This window comes from Dromaius novaehollandiae, chromosome 4, assembly GCF_036370855.1.
Source record: "Dromaius novaehollandiae isolate bDroNov1 chromosome 4, bDroNov1.hap1, whole genome shotgun sequence".
In the NCBI taxonomy this organism is placed as follows: Eukaryota; Metazoa; Chordata; class Aves; order Casuariiformes; family Dromaiidae; genus Dromaius; species Dromaius novaehollandiae.
The window spans coordinates 87,877,955-87,895,342 of record NC_088101.1 but is presented as its reverse complement, the minus strand read 5'-3'; the positions used below and the strand labels follow the sequence as shown (position 1 = coordinate 87,895,342).

Sequence of the window (17,388 nt, the reverse complement as noted above, 5' to 3'; positions counted from 1 at the left end):
GGGCTCTCCAGGAGTGCCTGGTAGCTCTGCTTGTGCCACCACTGCGTGGCCAGGGCCAAACGAAAAGAGGGGTCTTGGCCTTGCTGGTGGGAAAGGACTGCTGATGCCCACAGAGAGCGATGTCTGGGAGGGAAATGGCTTCCACTGCTGTAGTACCTGTGTCTCCACTGGCCGGTGCTGAGTCTGGTTGCTCTCTGTAAGGATGCGGGACTTGTCTGCATCAGAGAAGCAGGAACACGTGAAGCTTCAGAAGCAAATGGAGAAGAAAAACACAGAGCTGGAGTCCCTGCGTCAGCAGAGGGAGAAACTGCAGGAGGAGGTGAAGCAGGCGGAGAAAACTGTTGACGAGCTGAAGGAGCAGGTGAGTCCATCGGGAGGTGGATTTGGGCTGTTTTGGGCCCTGGGTAACTGCTGTCAGGCAAGTCAGGGTGTGATGCCTCCATGCCAGGAGGTGTTTCATCATGGCAGTCTCTCTTGGACCCGCACTTGACCATGCTACTGCAGAGACTAATACCACTGGGCCCATGTCCAAAAGCAGACCCTGTACCAGCACTGGAACTGTGCCGGACTCTGCTTTATTTTGTCCTTGGTTCTAAGGTGGCTCTTGAACATGAGGCGCCTGCTGTATGTTGTGCTTTGTAGGGGCGACCCGTGTGCTGCTTGCTAAGTTCTGTTCCTTCTAATTTTGCTGCTTGAGCCGTCTTCATGAGGCTTGTTCCTAGCCAGGTTGCAGGTGAGGAGCAGCCCTTAGAAAGTCCCTGGGAAGGGTCTTTATTCACTGCAGAGCAGTGTGTGTAATTCCTTTGAACTACGGCTGCGGAGGGAAGCAGGCCACACGCTAGCTGAGCATTAGCCTGGATTTTATAAAAGGTGGGCTGTTAGTAGAAGTGATGCCTGTTAATACAAAGACCGAAATTCCCATTACTCTGTTAATATTGTGAGCTTATAACCACTCCCCTAGGTCCTTGGGGACAACAGAGAGCCTGGAAAGCACTGTCATGAGTCTGCAAAGACTCAATCCAAAGGTCAGCATCCTTTATACTGACCTGAAACAGTTCAACATCTTTCCCTGATGCTGCAGCTAAAGACGCAGTAACGACTGTTAGAGCCAAAGCCAAGCCTCTCTTTTAACATGCCCCTCCCCTGAGCTGCTGGACACATTGCTGGCTATTCTGGTTCGAGTTGCTTGCTGTCCTGATGGATATTGTCTTCTACTATCGGGAGGGAGCCTATGGACTTCCCGCCCAAGCAGTCACCTCAGGATGGGGAGAAAGATGCGTCAGTCACGTCCCACAGCTCCCCAGAGTGATCCCGCTTTAAGCCGCTGGTAGCGATGCTTTGAGCGGTGGGTTGGACGGTGGTGTGATGTGTGTTTGCAGGTCGATGCTGCTCTGGGTGCTGAAGAGATGGTGGAGACTCTGACGGAGAGAAACTTAGACCTGGAAGAGAAGGTCCGGGAGCTGCGTGAGACTGTTGGAGACCTGGTAAGAAGCGTTCCTGCGGAGCAAGGGCTGGTACTGGAGTGCTCGTGCTGCTTCCTTTGTGCCTGCTGCGTGGCCGGGTGACAACAGGCCGATTGGGCCGATTGCCTGACGCTGTGACTGTCCAAAGCAGCAGTGCTAGTGCATACTGGTAGTACTGGTAGGGTACTGGGGAACCTCTCTAAAGCCGTTGCACTCGGTCCTGCTTCCGAGTGTTTTGTCCTTCCTCTCTGCAGAGTCTGCCCTTGACACCCAGCGTGGCCCTTTGCTTTGAAAATGCCAAACTGCCCTCGCTTGCTAGGCCATGGTGTAACCGCATCCCGTGCCACCTCCTCGTTTCTAGGAAGCCATGAACGAGATGAATGACGAGCTGCAGGAAAATGCCCGGGAGACTGAGCTGGAGTTACGGGAGCAGCTGGATATGGCAACAGCACGGGTCCGCGAGGCGGAGAAGCGTGTGGAGGCTGCGCAGGAGACCGTGGCTGACTACCAGCAGACCATCAAAAAATACAGAGAGCTGACTGCGCACCTTCAGGTAGTGTCCTTCAGCACTGCTGGGTACTGCGGCGGGGCAGGGCCGGGAAGCAGATGCCACCGGCCAGGCATGCAGATCCCCCGGAGCAGGACTCCTTCGGGAGCAGACCTCGACGAGGAGACCGAGCATCTGTAGGCAAGAGCGTTCTTAAAGGAGCTGGGCCCTGGGGGCGGGGACATCACGTTGTCTCCTAATCTCATGTGGAGACTGGCACTGCAAATGCAGCAGAAAACAGATGGCTGATGCCCTGGGGAGCAGGTTCCTAGCCGAATTTTTCTGAGGACGTCCAGCAATGCCAGAGTGCTCATGCTTCTCGTGACCTCTGTCAGTCCTGGCTGTCCTGCCTGTATCCAGATGGGGTTCGTTGGCAGAGCGTCAGTTGAAGGCTGCTGAAGTTGGTGCTGTAAAGGGCTTCTGAACACATGGGTGTTTCAGCCTTTCATGCAGCTGTGCTGCTTATGCTACAGCTTGGGAACTGTGCCCTGGAAAAGACAGGGTAGCATGGGCTTGTTCCAGCCCTGCTCTTGGCTCCCCTTGGCTTTGCTGACGGTAGAAAATAAATTGGTAATAAGTCTGCAAAGATTCCTTGGCTTTAATACAGCTCACTGTCAGCTGAATTTTTGGGACAGGTTTGTGTGTTTCTCTTCCTCATTTTCATCCTATTATTCCCTTGTAGCACAAGGAGCCCCCACCTCACCCCCCCCAGAAAAGGGGTATCGGGCATTAGATGTGGATGTACTGCAGAGGGTGTGGGTTTACAGTTCTCCTTTGTGGTGTTTTTCCATACTTCTAATTACAGCTTTTTTCTGTGCTCAGGATGTGAACCGTGAACTCATGAGTCAGCAAGAAGCTTCTGCTGAGAAACAGCAGCAGCCACCTCCAGAAATGTTTGACTTCAAGATTAAATTTGCAGAGACCAAAGCCCATGCTAAGGTAGAGCTCGCAGGAGAGCTGTGTACTGGGTGTGTGAACTGAACGTGGTGCCCCTTTCCCAGTGTGCGAGACTGCTGGAGAGGTAGCACCGGGACACGGCGTAGGTCTGTGGGGTGCCAGCCCTGGGGAGGTGCTCTGGGTGTGCTGCAGTCGCCGCGTGGTGAAGCTGATGCTGGGACACGGCTCTCGGGTTAGGCTTGTGGTGCTCTTGCCACCAGCAGAAACAGGCTGGGGCAACTCTCAGGAGCTGGAAGGAGCACAGGGTGTGTGACGGGAGGGAGGAAGACGCCAGCATGTGATGCACAAAGAAACGGTCTCCCCTGGGTCTGTGGAGGCATGCAGGGTAGGCTTAATCAAGCAGAGCAGTTTAATCAGGATGAAAAACATCTCTGTCTCTGTTTCTGTGTGGTTCACGTGCCGGTGGGTTGGCATGGGCCTGTGCAAGGACTCCCCTGCTCCGTTCCTAGCTCTGCGGCACCCCCGTGGCCCTGAGATTTTCCTTGCCTCGGCTGCCCATCGGTGGGACTGAGCACTTGCTCGTTGGCAGGGAAGCTGGGAGGGCAAGTGCGATGTGAGGCAGTGCAGGACTGTCAGCTGCTAGTGCTGGGGGCAGCAGTGTACCATTTAGCGAAGAGAAACATCAGACTTTTTTGGATACTCACTGCTGGGCAAAAATGGGTGTTTCTTATGAAAGTGTGTTCTCAGAGCTGACAATCGAAGCATTGTTTTATCGTTCTGTGAATGCTGGCTGGAAAGAAGGAATGCTTGTGAGCACGGATACATGGTGTGCTCTGACCTCTCTGGCTAGATCGGAGCTCAGGGTCTGATCCAGACCAGTCTGCAGGGCAGCCAGATGGTAATAATAAAGAAATGTTCCCTGTAACAGCTGTGGAGCATGGTGTTAGCTGTGTCTCAGGAGGAAAGAGATTCTGCCTCTTAAACACTGAACAGACTGACAGCACATCTCCTGTTCTGCCCTGACCTGGAGAGAGGACCCAGCAGGGCTCCTTCTGACTGCGCATGTCTCCTGCAGGCTATCGAGATGGAGCTGCGCCAGATGGAGGTGCAGCAGGCCAACCGGCACGTCTCCCTCCTCACTTCGTTCATGCCGGATAGCTTCCTGCGCCACGGAGGGGACCACGACTGCATCCTCGTGCTGCTGCTCATCCCCCGGCTCATCTGCAAGGTGGGATGGGTGCCTCGGCTCCTGCCTGGCTATGGGTGTTAGGCTTTGATCACCGGCTGGAGAGAGGGACACGTGTGAAGAGCTTGTGCTAATTCTTCCACTGAAGCTTTGAGCTGGCCCATAGGAGCTGGCCTTATCTCCTGAGCTGGGCTCGTGGGGCTTGGAGTGTCCTCTTCAAGCCCACTGTGCCCTTTGGGCCAACCAGGAGCTGTGCCACAGCCCTGTGGCAAATGTGTGTATTCTTTTCTACCGCGGGCGAATTTGGAATTTTTAATGTTCACTTGTTTGAAAACTTTCAAAATTATTGGGGCAGCAGGAGGGGAGAAGGAAACAGAAGTCCCTTCCTCCAGATAGTGGTAGATCAGCATTTGGAGTACTCAGTTGCGGTATGGGTAGGTCAAGCACAAGGGTCCAGTTCAGGCCCCTTTGGGGCGGGTGTATGAGCCTTGGTTTCTTTCGGCACTGACCAGGGGTGGTTGGCATTCTGCTGCCAGCTGCCCCTCTTATACCCCTTCTGGACTCACGACGCCTTTCCCAGCAAAGCCTTTTATATATACGTATATATGTATAAAACACCCACACCCACCCCTCATTTCCTTGTAAACTTTAGTTTCAACAAAATCACTGCTTTTCACTGAAAAGTTCCTGCTCCAGTCATGGAGCTTGAATGATAAGGGAAGCACAGGAAAATGCTGGTCAGGGAAACCTTGGGGCTGAGTCGTGGAAGATTTCCTGGAGAGGGCTGGGAGCTGAGCTCAGCAGTGTGAACAGGGCGGGTGACTTGGCAGTGAGGCTGATGGAAATGAACTTTGAGCCTGAATAAGTGGCAGCAGTGAAGGAAGGGCTAATGAAGCCGCGCAAGCAAGCTGTGCCTGGGTTTGGCCGGCCTTTGACTAAGTGGGGAAGGATCGGAGCAAGTGTGGAAAGACTTTGATTGTTTGCCCTCTTCCACGACAGGCTGAGCTCATCAGCAAACAGGCGCAGGAGAAGTTTGATCTGAATGAAAACTGTGCAGAGCGCACTGGCCTCAGGGGCGCTCAGGGAGAGCAGCTGAGCTTTGCCGCCGGCCTGGTGTATTCTCTAAGTCTCCTGCAGGCTACGCTGCACAAATACGAACAGTGAGTACCTGACTGTTCTGCTCCACCACCGTGTCACCCCTGGTTTCCACCTGCTTCACCGACTAGAAGCACTGAGCTTTGCGATCTCAAAGGAGGGCCTGGTCTTTGCTGGAGTTACGGATACTTGGGCAGCTAGGCTGGAAAAAATCCGAGGGATTCCCTTTATTGCCTTGTGATGGTAGTGTTCACTTCTCTTGTAACTCCTGCCTTGTTTTCCTCCCAAGAATTGGGATGTGAAGGGATCCAGCTCTCTAACATGAGTTGCTCATTCTTCAACTGTGACCATGTCTTTAGGCCAGAAGTAGCCCTGGCACGTTGATTTTCCATCTGATCCTGCCAGGAGATGCGTCACACTCTCCTGCTAAGCTTGATTCTCTCTAGGACTCATACTGGGCTTCAGACTCAAAGAGCAGACTCTCCCCTGCAGCCCAGTTCCCTCTTTCCTGAATGCCCAGTGCTTAGTCATGTGCGGAAGGTTTTATGGAGTGTCAAGGAGGAATCTAAATGCTTGATTAATATGATCCAGTCACTGGCCAATGCCATGACAACAGCACGGAAAGAGTGCTTTCTGTAGAGATGGGAAATTCCTTTGGAGACCAAAAGAGCTGCACTAGGGAGAATAATCACTGTGAGCCCTGCTAGGCTTTGCTTCCCAGGAAAGTGGCACAGTTTGAACAGGGCACTGAAAGGTCCCTTTGCTCCTACAGCAACATGACTGATGAGCTCATTAAATCATATTATATGCTATTGGTGCTAGATGGTAAATCTTCCTTTGCCTCCAGCACGGGATTCTGGCTCAGAGATTCACGACAGCTTAGATACTTGAAGTGTTTTTCTGTTCTGAGGCTCCCTTTCCTGTAGCTCCCAGGCAACCAACCAATTTCATGCCCCGGTTTCCTGCAGATGTTCTGACCTTCAGCGGCCTCTCTCTAGCTACCCTGCTGCTTGAGGTCCAGCTGACTACAGCTGGCAACTCAAGTGGTCTGAGATTGGCACCCAGAAGCAAAGCCCTGCACTGATGCTGTCTGGACCATATGCCTGTTCCCAGACAAGCTGACTGTGTCTCCATTTCCTTACCAGGGCCCTGAACAAATGCAGCGTTGAGGTGTACAAGAAGGTGGGGATGCTGTACCCCGAGATGAGCGTCCATGAGCGCTCCCTGGACTTCCTGATCGAGCTGCTGCACAAGGACCAGCTGGATGAGACGGTCAACGTGGAGCCACTGACCAAAGCTATCAAATACTATCAGGTAGGATCTGTAGAGCAAAGAGTGTCAGGCTCTTGGCCAAGCTCAGGGCGTTTCTGACCTGCAGGGCATGGAGCTGGAGGGAACTCTCCAGCCTGTGCAGCAGCTGGAAGTCGTGCCCTTGGCGCATTAAGAAGCTGTCAATAAGCCTACTGATAGCAGTTCCCTGTGTATGTTTTTCACCTTCTGAGCATGCAGGGCTTATGCCTGTGGCTCTGTTACTTAGTGGCTATATTCTCTGTCCCTGGGAGGAAGAGAGGGAGGGCGAAGGCAGAAAGGATATGATTTTCCTGCCCTAGACTCCCGTACCTCTGTGCTGGGGGTCGAGGCTGTTGACCTTATAGAGCTAAGGGCCACCAGCACTCTCCCAGAGGCAAGGTGCTCACAGGGCATCTGATCGGGATGTCATCACGACAGTTTTCACTTCCAGTAAAAAATTAGGCCAAACTTTCAGTGTTTGTTTTGTTACGTATTTCCTGGTTTGGTTTGTTTGCTTGGATGTGTGGAAACATTTGAAGGATGCTGATCTCTGCTGTGTTGGTCTCTCTTTTCGTGTAGCACCTGTATAGCATCCACCTGGCTGACCAGGCTGAAGACTGCACGATGCAGCTGGCCGACCACATTAAGGTGAAGCATAGCAAAATAATCTGGCTCTTCGTTGCGTGTTTTCTGCCTTTTTGCTCCCCTGAAATTTTGTGAGTTGATGTACCTCCTCTGCCCTCCCTATTGCAGTCACGTTTTCTCCTGCACCCCCTGGGTGTTGTGACACATAAGTTATGTGGGTTCCCCGGTTAGGGAAAGGGGAAAAAGATGTGGGCCGTTTGCCCTGCAGACATCCAGGTAAGCAAGAAAGAGAGGAGCAGCATGGAAAGTGCTGAAAACCTTGTGTATGAGAGGGCATGTTGTACTTTCTTAAGCCTTTAAGGGGGCAGCACTGCATCCTGTGCCCCACAGAGTAGAACAAAAGCCAAATGAATGCCTCAGCCGTTTCTCCTGCTCCTGTAAAGTCTGGAGTCACGGCAGCATGGTGCACAAAGGGCAGCTGTCTTGCCTGGTCTCTGCTTTGCCCTGAGCTCATGGTGCCTGTGTTTGTGCCCTGCAGTTCACCCAGAGTGCCCTGGACTGCATGAGTGTGGAGGTGGGCAGACTGCGATCCTTCCTCCAGGTAGGATGTGCTCTGGGGGTTGCTCTGCTGAAGATGTGCCAGATTCCCGTGCTGGTGATCTGTGTGTCCGTTTTTCTGAGGTGCTATCTCTGACTCCTAGGCTGGGCAAGAGGCATCTGACCTTGCCATCCTCCTCAAAGACTTGGAGACCTCGTGCAGTGACATCCGCCAGTTTTGCAAGAAGATCAGGCGCCGCATGCCGGGGACAGACGCTCCTGGTATCCCTGCAGCGCTCGGCTTCGGGCAGCAGGTGAGCTGGCCAGCACCGAGGCCCCCCCAGGGCCAGGGCACCCTCGCCCTGCCCTGTATAGGGCCCTCTCAGCATTATATAGGGAGCAGGGAGCTGTACTGGACTAGCACAAAATGCAGACCACTGCTGTCCTCCTTGCTGGCTCCAGGGAGGGAGAGCCCTCGTATGCCGTGTCCTGCTTGAGCCAAGCCGCAGCCTGCTGCTCAGGCAGAGGGAAATAGTCTGAGCTGATACTAGGTCTAGTGTCTCTGGGCTGCATGTTTCTAGTCAGGATGGGGACAGATGGTCTTTGTAACCTACTTTTTTCCAAGCTCGAGTTTGTTTATTTCTTTTCTCATGTTTCTTGTCTTCCCGTGATGCTTCAGAGGGATGTTAAAATCTCAGTAGTCGTTGGACTAGGGCAAAGGAAGTGTTATGCAGCCAGGAGCTGTGGTGTCTGGGAGGCGAGTGGGAAAGCAGCTCATTTGCCTCTGTTATGTTCCTGGCTGGCTCTGGCCTTTCCTAACTACCTCGTGTCTGCTCGACTCTCAGGTGTCGGACACGTTGCTGGACTGCCGCAAGCACCTGACGTGGGTGGTGGCCGTGCTGCAGGAGGTGGCCGCTGCGGGGGCCCAGATGATCGCCCCTCTGACAGAGAACGAGGGGCTGCTGGCCGTGAAGCTGGAGGATCTGGCCTTCAAAGCGAGCGAGCAGGTGGGAAACTGTTCTCGGCCACCCCTCATCACCTGCTGCAGCAAAGTGAAGCCTGGGATAGGCTTATCCTCACAGATCCCTCTAGCTTGAGTGCTACAGACCTGCCCGGGGGCAGCTCTGTGTGGAGTCTACGACACCCCTGTGGAGGCTGGGAATGAGCTCCTGGGAATATGGCCAGGGAATGTCAAAATGCAGAGAGCTTTGTGGTCTCCTGTTCTGCGTTATCCTTCCCTGCAGCTGCCTTGTCAAAGGCCTGTGGCCTCTGAAGGCCTGTGGCGTGTTGTGGGGAGGCAGGAAGGGGCTGTAACGGTGGCTTTGAGGCCAGCTGTGGGGCACCTGCAACTTTCTTCCTGTCATTTGCAGATCTATGGCACCCAGGGCATCAACCCATACGAGTGTCTGCGCCAGTCTTGCAGCATCCTCATTGCGACCATGAACAAGATGGCCACGGCCATGCAGGAGGGAGAATACGATGCCGATAGGCCACAGACCAAGGTAGGCTTTGGCTACGGCAGGAATTTCAGGCTGCTGTTACTGGGATTCTTCTCACAATACCAACTCTGTCTTGTTCCTTTGGTCTCCATTGCAGCCCACCCCACCTGCTGACCTTAGGGCAGCAGCTCTTCGGGCAGAGATCACTGATGCCGAGGGGCTGGGGCTTAAGCTGGAGGACAGGGAGACAGTCATCAAAGAGCTGAAAAAATCTCTCAAGATCAAGGTAAGCCGCTCTTCGGTTGATCTCAGCCTTCTTGGCTGGTCAGTGAAGAGCTGCCCTGTGCCACTGGAGTGGTCGCGTTCGTGGTCCAGGTGACTTGCTGCCTGTGGAGCTGATGGTTTCAAGTCCCAGTCAGATCTTCTCCTGGAAATATTGTTGCTATTGCCATGGAGGTGCAGTCTGCCACGTGGCCGCAGCCTGGTGACTCCCTGCTAGGGGCTGTCCTGCCTTTCTCCTGCGCTGTTCTGGAACAGCGAGTACTGGCGATGGGTGCGTGTCAGGCTAACGACCACACGCGCAGTGGGGTAGGGGTTATGATTTGTGGTCAGGCTCTCCCCAAGCGCTGCCAGGGGCTTTCCGTAGTGCCCGCCATCCCCAGGGGCCTGCTGCAGTCTGCTTTCTTTCCCGCTGCTCCAGGGCGAGGAGCTCAGCGAAGCAAACGTGCGTCTCAGTCTCCTGGAGAAGAAGCTTGACAGCGCATCCAAGGATGCAGACGACCGAGTGGAAAAGATACAGACAAAGCTGGATGAGACCCAGACGCTGCTCAAAAAGAAAGAGAAGTGAGTGTGAGATGGGGTCTGCAGAACGGGGCTGGCTATTGGAGAGTCCCTGATCAAAACTAGACTGCCTGTGTTGGCTGGATGGTCTGGGAGCATTTCTGGGTTATTGGAAGAGTGATGTTAGTGGAAGATGAGCAGGGGAACCAACACGTGTTCATGGTGCACAGCAGAGCACAGGATGAGAGCAGGAGTCTTGGGAGAGGCCCTGTTCCAATGCTCTTTGTGGAAAGGTCTATTTTCTTTGCATGTTTTTACCACCATTGCTTTGCTCCAAGCATCTCTTCGGAGCAAGCCTGCTGACAAGTGGGGAAGTGCAAACCTGCAAGGGGGAGAGGGAGAGAGAGAAAGGATTGTCTTGCAAGATAAAAGCTGGGCTACAGATGAGGAGGTGGCGGGCTCAGTACTGATAAATACTTCCTTTGTGCGTGGTATTGTAACCTGCGGCAGGAACTGGTGGGGCTTGTGCTTGAAGCTTTTAACGGTGGCAACTGGTGGCAGCAGGGTGTGTGTCAAAGCTAGGAGCTCTCACACCCTGAACTGCTCATCTCTGTTCTCGGGAGGAACATCTCCAGTTTGACCCGTGACTCTGTTCCCTCCCACAGGGAGTTTGAAGAGACCATGGATGCTCTTCAGGCAGATATCGACCAGCTGGAGTCAGAGAAGGTGGAGCTGAAGCAGCGCTTGAACAACCAGTCGAAGAGAACCATCGAGGGTCTCCGTGGGGCCCCCGCCTCTGGAGTTGCCTCCATTGTGTCTGGCATTGCAGGAGGTGTGTAACCAGTGCCCCCAAAGCACTCAGTGCTTCCGCAGCTGGTAGGGTATTTGCTGGATGGGAAGGGAGCCTGGGGCCTCCTCTCCACACTCCCTCTCCCTGACACAGAGGCCGAGAGCTGTTCAGGGAAACGCCAGCGTAGTGTCTGTATGGCGTGACCGCAGGAGGCAGTGTGGGAGCTCAGAGACTGCCTGCTAGAGAGAGCAGCGCTGGGAAGTGGTGCTCCTACACCCTGCTCCTCTGCCTGCCTGGCCTTCCTTCAGAGAGCCAGAGCATCTGTGAGGGGGCAGGAGGCTCCTGGGCTTGTAATGAGGAGTGGGGAGTGCAGAGAGCTTGCAGCTCCCTGCGCAGTGTCCGGCAGCTCCCTGCGCAGTGTCCGGCAGCTCCATGCTTGTGCAGGCAGAACGGAGGGCACCTTTGTGGAGCCGGCTCAGGGAGGTCTCTGCCGCTTGTCCCTTGGTGATGGAGCACGCCTGCTCTGGCCCTCTGGGGCTGGCAAGTGCCGGTGACACCAGGCCCTTCCTCCCACCAGGATACTCCAGTGGAGACATGGCAGTCCGTGCTGCCTGCCGGTATATCCTTGCTGCCGTGCACAGCACCTACCTCCTCTCCCTTGTTGCTCCAGGACACAGATGAGCCTGTTCTCTCCTAGCTGGCTCAGTGAACAGGACATGTAATGTCTCCATACCTCATGGGCTGTTCTGGAGCCCAGCAGCAAGGGATGGGTGATGGTGAGGGGAAGGCGCTTGCTGAAGAGGAAGGTCCTCGTGCTGGCTAGCGTGGGTGTCCAGGTCTTCCCATCACCCTCTGTTTGGAAGAAACCTATGAGAAATCCCTGGTCAGGGGAGCAGTGGTGGGGTGAGGGAAATGTGCTGGTGTCTTTGTCATTACACAGTGTGTGACCTTGTGACTGGAGAGCTCAGGTGTCCTTGAGGACTGTGACAGGGAGGCTGTGGAGCAGCCCGGTGCTCTGGCCCCAGTGTGGTAATGGTTTGGTGCAGATTCCTCATCCTTTTGGCTCAGCCTGGAGTGGGTAACTCCTCTGCACAAAGAGGACGGCGATTCATGTCTTGGGCCAGCGGGCCTTGGTCCTGGACAGCGTACGCAGCGGCTGTGCTCTGAGCCCCGTGCCAGCGCCAGGCCGCTCGTGAGTGCTCCGCGTTCAGAGCGGGGAAGCTGGGGGACGTCGCTACGTCAGAGCTCCGAGTCGCAAGGAATGGAGCGAAGCCGGGGGGGGGCCCAGCCTGCGGATGGATGCAGCGAGGCTCTGGGAGCAATTTCTCTCCCCTGGAATTTGGAGGCTCAGGCTGAGCTGCTTGGAGTCAGAGGGAAGAGCAGGTGCTCAGCATGTCCTGAGATCCAGCCTGAGGAACAGCCGCTGTGTGCCGGTGCTGGAGGAGCAGAGCAGCCTGCGGCTGTGCGCGTGTCCTGCTCGGGTTGCTTACGGCCGCGCACAGTCGGGGCGAGTGGTGTGCTGGCTCGCCAGCCGGAGCCCACAGCCGGTATGGGATCCCCGCTCCCGCAGCCAGGGCTGGCTCGGGTGGTCACTCCCATCTGAGCGAAAAGGCGGAGGAAAGGGGTCGGCACAGGAGCAGCTCCGGGTGACCAGAGCTCCTCTGGCCGTGGCTCCTCTCAAACGTGATCCTCAGCTTTAACTCTGCTTCTTCTTGTCTTTCCTCTGCCTCCTCTCCTTGTACCGCAGAGGAACAGCAGAGAGGTACAGTACCGCACCCCAGCATGCGAGTGCTCCCCGCCTCACCGGCCCCCGAAGTGCATGCGAGGAGGGACTGGTGTCCCGTAGGCATCCAGCATGGCCCTGGGACGAGGCTTGGTTGGGGAGTAGGGGCGAGAGTGAAAGCGTAGCAGGTCCTGCCGAAGAGCAGCTCTTCTCACCTCAGATACCAAGTGGCCTGTGCTGCGGGGGAAGCTGCAGCTAACGCATTCTGGACAGCCTGGTGGTCCAGGGAAGGAGTCAAGAGCATGAAACTGCTGGGGATGCAGAGTGGTAAACCCCAGCAACGGGGACGTGGTTCCCTGGAGGTGCCCAGAGCCCCAGGAGAAATCCTGTGTCTTCAGGAATTAGGAAGGAGAAATCCCCAGCACCAGGGCTGTTGGAGGAGGCGTGAGTGTAAGATGCTGCCCCGGGACAGGCGACACTTTAACCTTTCTCTCTGAGCAAGATGCGAGGTGCTGCATGTTTGCGGTGGCTCTGTGTGCCGGGCACAGCTGGGCGCACCTCGCTGCCGCTGCTCTCCGTGGCGTTGCGCACGCTGCACCTCTTGTGCCTTCGAGCCCCGTCTGCATGTCTTGCGCCTGCCGTAGCAATCCTGTCCGGAGCTCTGTGGCCAGGGCATCGCAGTCTTTCACGTTGCCGCTGTTCTTGCCTGTTTGCAGGTGTCGGCGCCAGCCAGGTGATGGGAGGTGGCTCAGGGCCAGTCCAGGTGAAGGACTCGCCTCTGCTTCTCCAGCAGATCGATGCCATGCGGCTGTCCATCAAGCACCTCAAAAACGAGAACAACCGGCTCAAGGTGAGGTTTAGGGAACTCCCTCACCCTGTGGGTGTCCGCAGCAATGGGCTGAGCACAGCAGGTTCACACGGGCTGGAGCCCTGGAGCTCGGATGCATTGTACCTTCAGAGGAGGAACGGGAGAGGGAGGGTGACCCTTGGACAGCTGAGCGCGCCAGGCTGGTCTGAAGGTGAAAGAGGAGCCCTGGGTGACTGAGAGGAACCCGGGTGACTGAGGGGAGCGTGATGCTGCTGTGCAGTGCCGGGGGATTGCAGCGGGGCCGTGCAGGATGCCTTAGGCTCCCCGTCCTCCCAGCACCGCCAGCACCAGGGAGCAGCTTTGCACCCTGCCCCTTCGCGCTGTGGCTGTGGCCAGCCCTGCTTGTTGCTGTGGGTTTCCTCATGAAAGCAAAGAGTGAACCAGTTGGACGCAGCTTTACTGAGAAGGGCTGTGTGCAAACCCCGGCAAGGACATGATTACACGGTTCCTGTTCCTGCTGCTGATGGCTCGGGCTTTTCCCTGCAGGCTGTCGTTGTCTAGGAGCACACGAGCCCTTGGGAAGGGCCATCCTGCACCACTGGGACACTGTCCTTGGCGTTTGCATTCCTGTGACAGCAGGCTCTGGGCTGTGGCTTTGTGTGGAGTTGGACACTTACCTTGCTTCAGCTGACAGTGTTTGTAGAAAGCAGTGTCCCAGGAGGACAGGGAAGGGCCACACAGGTCTGCGGTTCAGGAGGTTTTGACCAGCACAGTCGAGAGGTGGTGAGGAATGCAGCTTGGCTGTGTTGCAGCTGCCTCTCCCTTGAGTGGCGGATTTGGGCTCCTTTGGTTTCTCTTGTTTTCCTAGTATGTGAGGAGACGTGCTGGCTGGAGGAGGGACCAGGTCCCTGCTTGGTCTGAGTCCAGGGTCAGAGCCAGGCGGCTGAGAGCAGGAGCAGCCAGCAGAGCTGGTGGTGCTGACGGCACGTTATTGCCGAGCCTGGACTCCCTCTTTAGATTGGCGAGACATTAACCAGTGCAGGCTGAGATGTCTGTTGATTAAGGAATGCACTGTAAGGAAATTGGCAAAGCAGCAAAATAATCTAATTAACTAATATTCTACTAATATTCATTCAGAGTTATATAATTACGCAGACTATTATGCACAACTGCAAAGCTGTTAATTATAGCCCTTAAATGTGGTGAGTCACAAACATGGCCGCTATTGAATTACAGTTGTAGAAGCACTGAGGTGCACATCTGCTTCCCCCACGCCGAGTCCTATGGACACAGACCTCATGGAGGGTCTAGCAGGCTGCCCAGGGGGTTCCCTCCAGGGTCTGGTGCATTTGGGTCCAGTGTGTTTGGGATGTCACCTCTGTCTGCAGGCATCCGCTCTCCCACTGTTGGAAGATCCACTCTGTTGTTCTTAGACTAATTTTATGATTTTATGCCTTATTTTCCTTTTCTTTTTTTTTTTTTGTTTGAGTTTGAGGCCTCTTTTCCTCTGCCCTTGTACCTCTCTTTCTGCACTCATACTCCTCCCAAAGAAACAGCCTGCCCCTAATTACTTTTTCCCCCTTGGTCCCAGGGAGCCCAGATGAAGATGGAGCTCGCAGGACTGACACCTTTGCATGTCCCCAAGCTCTCCCTCCCCAAGGATAGACAGGGAGAAGATGTGGCCTCGGGCACCCTTTACCGCAAGACCAGCCAGCTCCTGGAGACCCTGTACCAGATGAGTGCCAACGCCAAGGTTGTGGACATCACACGGAAAAAGTCAGGTAGGTCCTACACAAAGCACTGCTTGGTCAAAGCATCTGGGGAGGAGATGGAGGGAGCTTGTCCAAGGCCTGTGAGCAACTTCTGCATCCTCCCTTTGTCCTGGGGAGGAGCAGGCAGCTCCTTTCTGTCCAGCCGGTGTCCGGGAGCAGGCTTTGCCCTAGAACAGAGCTCTGACCTACCCATTTCCAGAGACTGAGACCCTGTTCTACAACTCCTGCCTTTATAAAGCTCCCCATACTTCCATCACACCAAGTGCTCCTTCAGCACGCAGGCAGTGCCCAAGACGTCGGTGCTCAGGACTGTACCGCTTCTCCTCTTCCCAGTGTGAGACCTCCCTGGGAGGGATGTGGGCCGGAGTCAGTAATCCCTGGTTGCTGGTGCTGGCCAGGCTTCCCCCTGCGCGGCAGGGAATGGCCTTGTGCTCCTGGTAGAGATGGCCCGTCCCACCCGCTCACAGACACTTGTGCGTTTGGGGACAGTGTAGCACTGGCTCAGCGGGCAGGAGGCTGAAGCTGTTCCCCGGTGGGGGGTTTGATCAGCACGTGCCGCGTCCCACCCAGAGCTCCCTGCACGTCGGGGCCGGGTGAAACGGGCCCCGGTGCTCAGGGCTGGCAGAGTGTCCGGGGATGAAGAGCGCCGGACAAGGGCCGGCGGTGCCGTGACCCCCTGCAGCGTTGTTCTCCTGCTGTGTCCTGCTTTTCTCACCTCCGGTCTTCCGCAGCAGGGAGCCCGGCAGCCCGGCTGCTGGAGCAGACGGCCCGCCTGAAGGCCCTCAGTGACAGCATCGACAAGCTGAGGGTAAGGCAGGCCGCTCCCCTACCCGCGTGGCTCCGCACCGCACCCTGCGCCCCTCGGGCTGGAGCCGGGCGGGGTAGATGCTGCCACCGTCCTGGAACCACCCAGATTGGACCCCCCCGGCTTCTCCCTGCTGGGTGTCACGGGGAGCTGCTCTGTACGGCCGCGAGCCAGGACGGGGAGGCGGGCGGGAGTGAACGGAGGGCAGCGGGGAGCAGCGCAGTTCGGGAAGGGACGTTGTCACTGTTTTCCCCTGCAGGACGAGGTGATGAAAGAGACGGTTCTGCAGCACCCGGGGGCCAACGTCCCCACGGACTTCGCCACCTTCCCCTCCTCCTCCTTCCTGAAGGTGAGACCTGCTTTCCTGGTGGCATTTGCTCAGGACCCCACTCCAGCCTGGGGGGGCTGGCTGAGAAGGGGGTGGATCTGGAGCCTCTGTGCTCCAGCCTGTTGGCTCTGGGCTGTGCTGGTGCCAGACGGTACCCAGCAGCAGCCCCGGGGGTCCCAGAGGAGACGTCCCCGGGCTGGGGCACTGAGGGGATGGTCACGGAGGGGGTCCGTGGGGGCGTGCAGCCTCGGTGCTGAGCCGTGCCCCGCGCTGGGGCCGCCCTGCCCCTCTGACTGCTGCTCTGCTCTTCCAGGCCAAAGAGGAGAAGGAGGAGGACATGGTTTACTTCGGCAAAGTGACCTTCCCCTGCCCGCCCGGGCGCGGCCAAGTGCACAAGCTGGTCCTCACCCCCGAGCAGCTCCACGAGCTGCACAGCCGCCTCATCTCCTAAGGCCGGAGCTGCCCCCCGTACAGACTGAGGCTCGTTGCACACCCCCTCCCCGGCCTCTCGCTGAAGCGTCCCCCGTACCAGGCCGCCCTCGGGCAGCAATACTAACCTGTGTGTACCCCCGCCGCCGCCGCGGCGTCCCCCTTATGAAACCGCTGCTCTCCTCTCCCTCGCCCCACTGGCCGCCGAGAGGAAACACTGGCCGCTTTTGCCACATCGCCTCTGCTCCCCAGCCCTGCCGGGGGAAGAGTGTGAGAGCTGCTTTTCCTCCTGGGGTGAGTGACCAGGCTGCTCACCAGGAGCTCAGCCCCCCCATACTGCTGCCCCCCTCCAAGCAACTGCTGTTCAACACTAGAGCCTGTTGCTGCTCTTCCTCGGGGGCCTCTGCTGCTTGTGCCTGGCCCTGGGGCAGCGCGAGGCCCGGCAGGGGCCTTGCAGGAGGCATTAAACCTCCTTCCAGCTTGGCCTGGCCCCGTAACAGCCCCAAGCTGGCCCGGCGCGGTCCCTGGGGGCTGCTGGGGCCGGAGGGAGCTGCAGCTGGCCCAGCCCGGGGGCCGCGGGGTCTCGCTCCTAACACTACAGCCCCTTCCCTTGCCCCCTGGCTGGACAGGCGTATGGGGGCCTGGGCTCCCCGGGGCCGGGGCCCCCTCGCCATGGGACATTGGGGGGGGGGGGCTCCCGTCCGGGCCTCTCTGCGCTCGAGCTCTTGAATAAAGCCGCCCCCGCACCCTGCCGGCCGTGCTCTTTCCTTTCCGGGCCGGGGGGGCACCGGGGCGCCCGGAACGGGGGGCGCGGGTTCTGCAGGGCCGGCCGGGGCCTGGGCCACGTGCGGCCCCGCGCGGCGGCGCGAAACCTTGCAGCGAATCGCGTGACGCGGCGGGTGGGCTGAGCGCGC

At 56.9% G+C, this 17,388-nt stretch overlaps 1 protein-coding gene across 11 annotated transcripts in view; it reads left to right on the top strand.

The window, feature by feature from the left end:
• DCTN1 (dynactin subunit 1) overlaps positions 1-17,225 on the top strand; it is an 88,194-nt gene extending 70,969 nt beyond the window's left edge. For 6 of the 11 annotated variants that reach the window (XM_064511731.1, XM_064511729.1, XM_064511725.1 and 3 more), the window contains 21 exons: positions 202-361; positions 1,380-1,484; positions 1,825-2,016; positions 2,833-2,949; positions 3,983-4,135; positions 5,093-5,253; positions 6,334-6,502; positions 7,058-7,126; positions 7,602-7,664; positions 7,765-7,914; positions 8,446-8,607; positions 8,971-9,102; positions 9,197-9,325; positions 9,740-9,882; positions 10,485-10,651; positions 12,357-12,371; positions 13,049-13,182; positions 14,732-14,921; positions 15,644-15,720; positions 15,977-16,066; positions 16,359-17,225. In XM_064511731.1, the coding sequence (XP_064367801.1) occupies positions 202-361; positions 1,380-1,484; positions 1,825-2,016; positions 2,833-2,949; positions 3,983-4,135; positions 5,093-5,253; positions 6,334-6,502; positions 7,058-7,126; positions 7,602-7,664; positions 7,765-7,914; positions 8,446-8,607; positions 8,971-9,102; positions 9,197-9,325; positions 9,740-9,882; positions 10,485-10,651; positions 12,357-12,371; positions 13,049-13,182; positions 14,732-14,921; positions 15,644-15,720; positions 15,977-16,066; positions 16,359-16,496 (2,716 nt within the window). In that variant the 3' untranslated portion in view covers positions 16,497-17,225. The remainder of the gene's footprint in view (positions 1-201; positions 362-1,379; positions 1,485-1,824; positions 2,017-2,832; positions 2,950-3,982; positions 4,136-5,092; positions 5,254-6,333; positions 6,503-7,057; positions 7,127-7,601; positions 7,665-7,764; positions 7,915-8,445; positions 8,608-8,970; positions 9,103-9,196; positions 9,326-9,739; positions 9,883-10,484; positions 10,652-12,356; positions 12,372-13,048; positions 13,183-14,731; positions 14,922-15,643; positions 15,721-15,976; positions 16,067-16,358) is intronic. The other 5 variants (XM_064511730.1, XM_064511727.1, XM_026118079.2 and 2 more) reach the window with 3 other exon arrangements.
• The last annotated feature ends 163 nt before the right edge of the window (positions 17,226-17,388 follow it).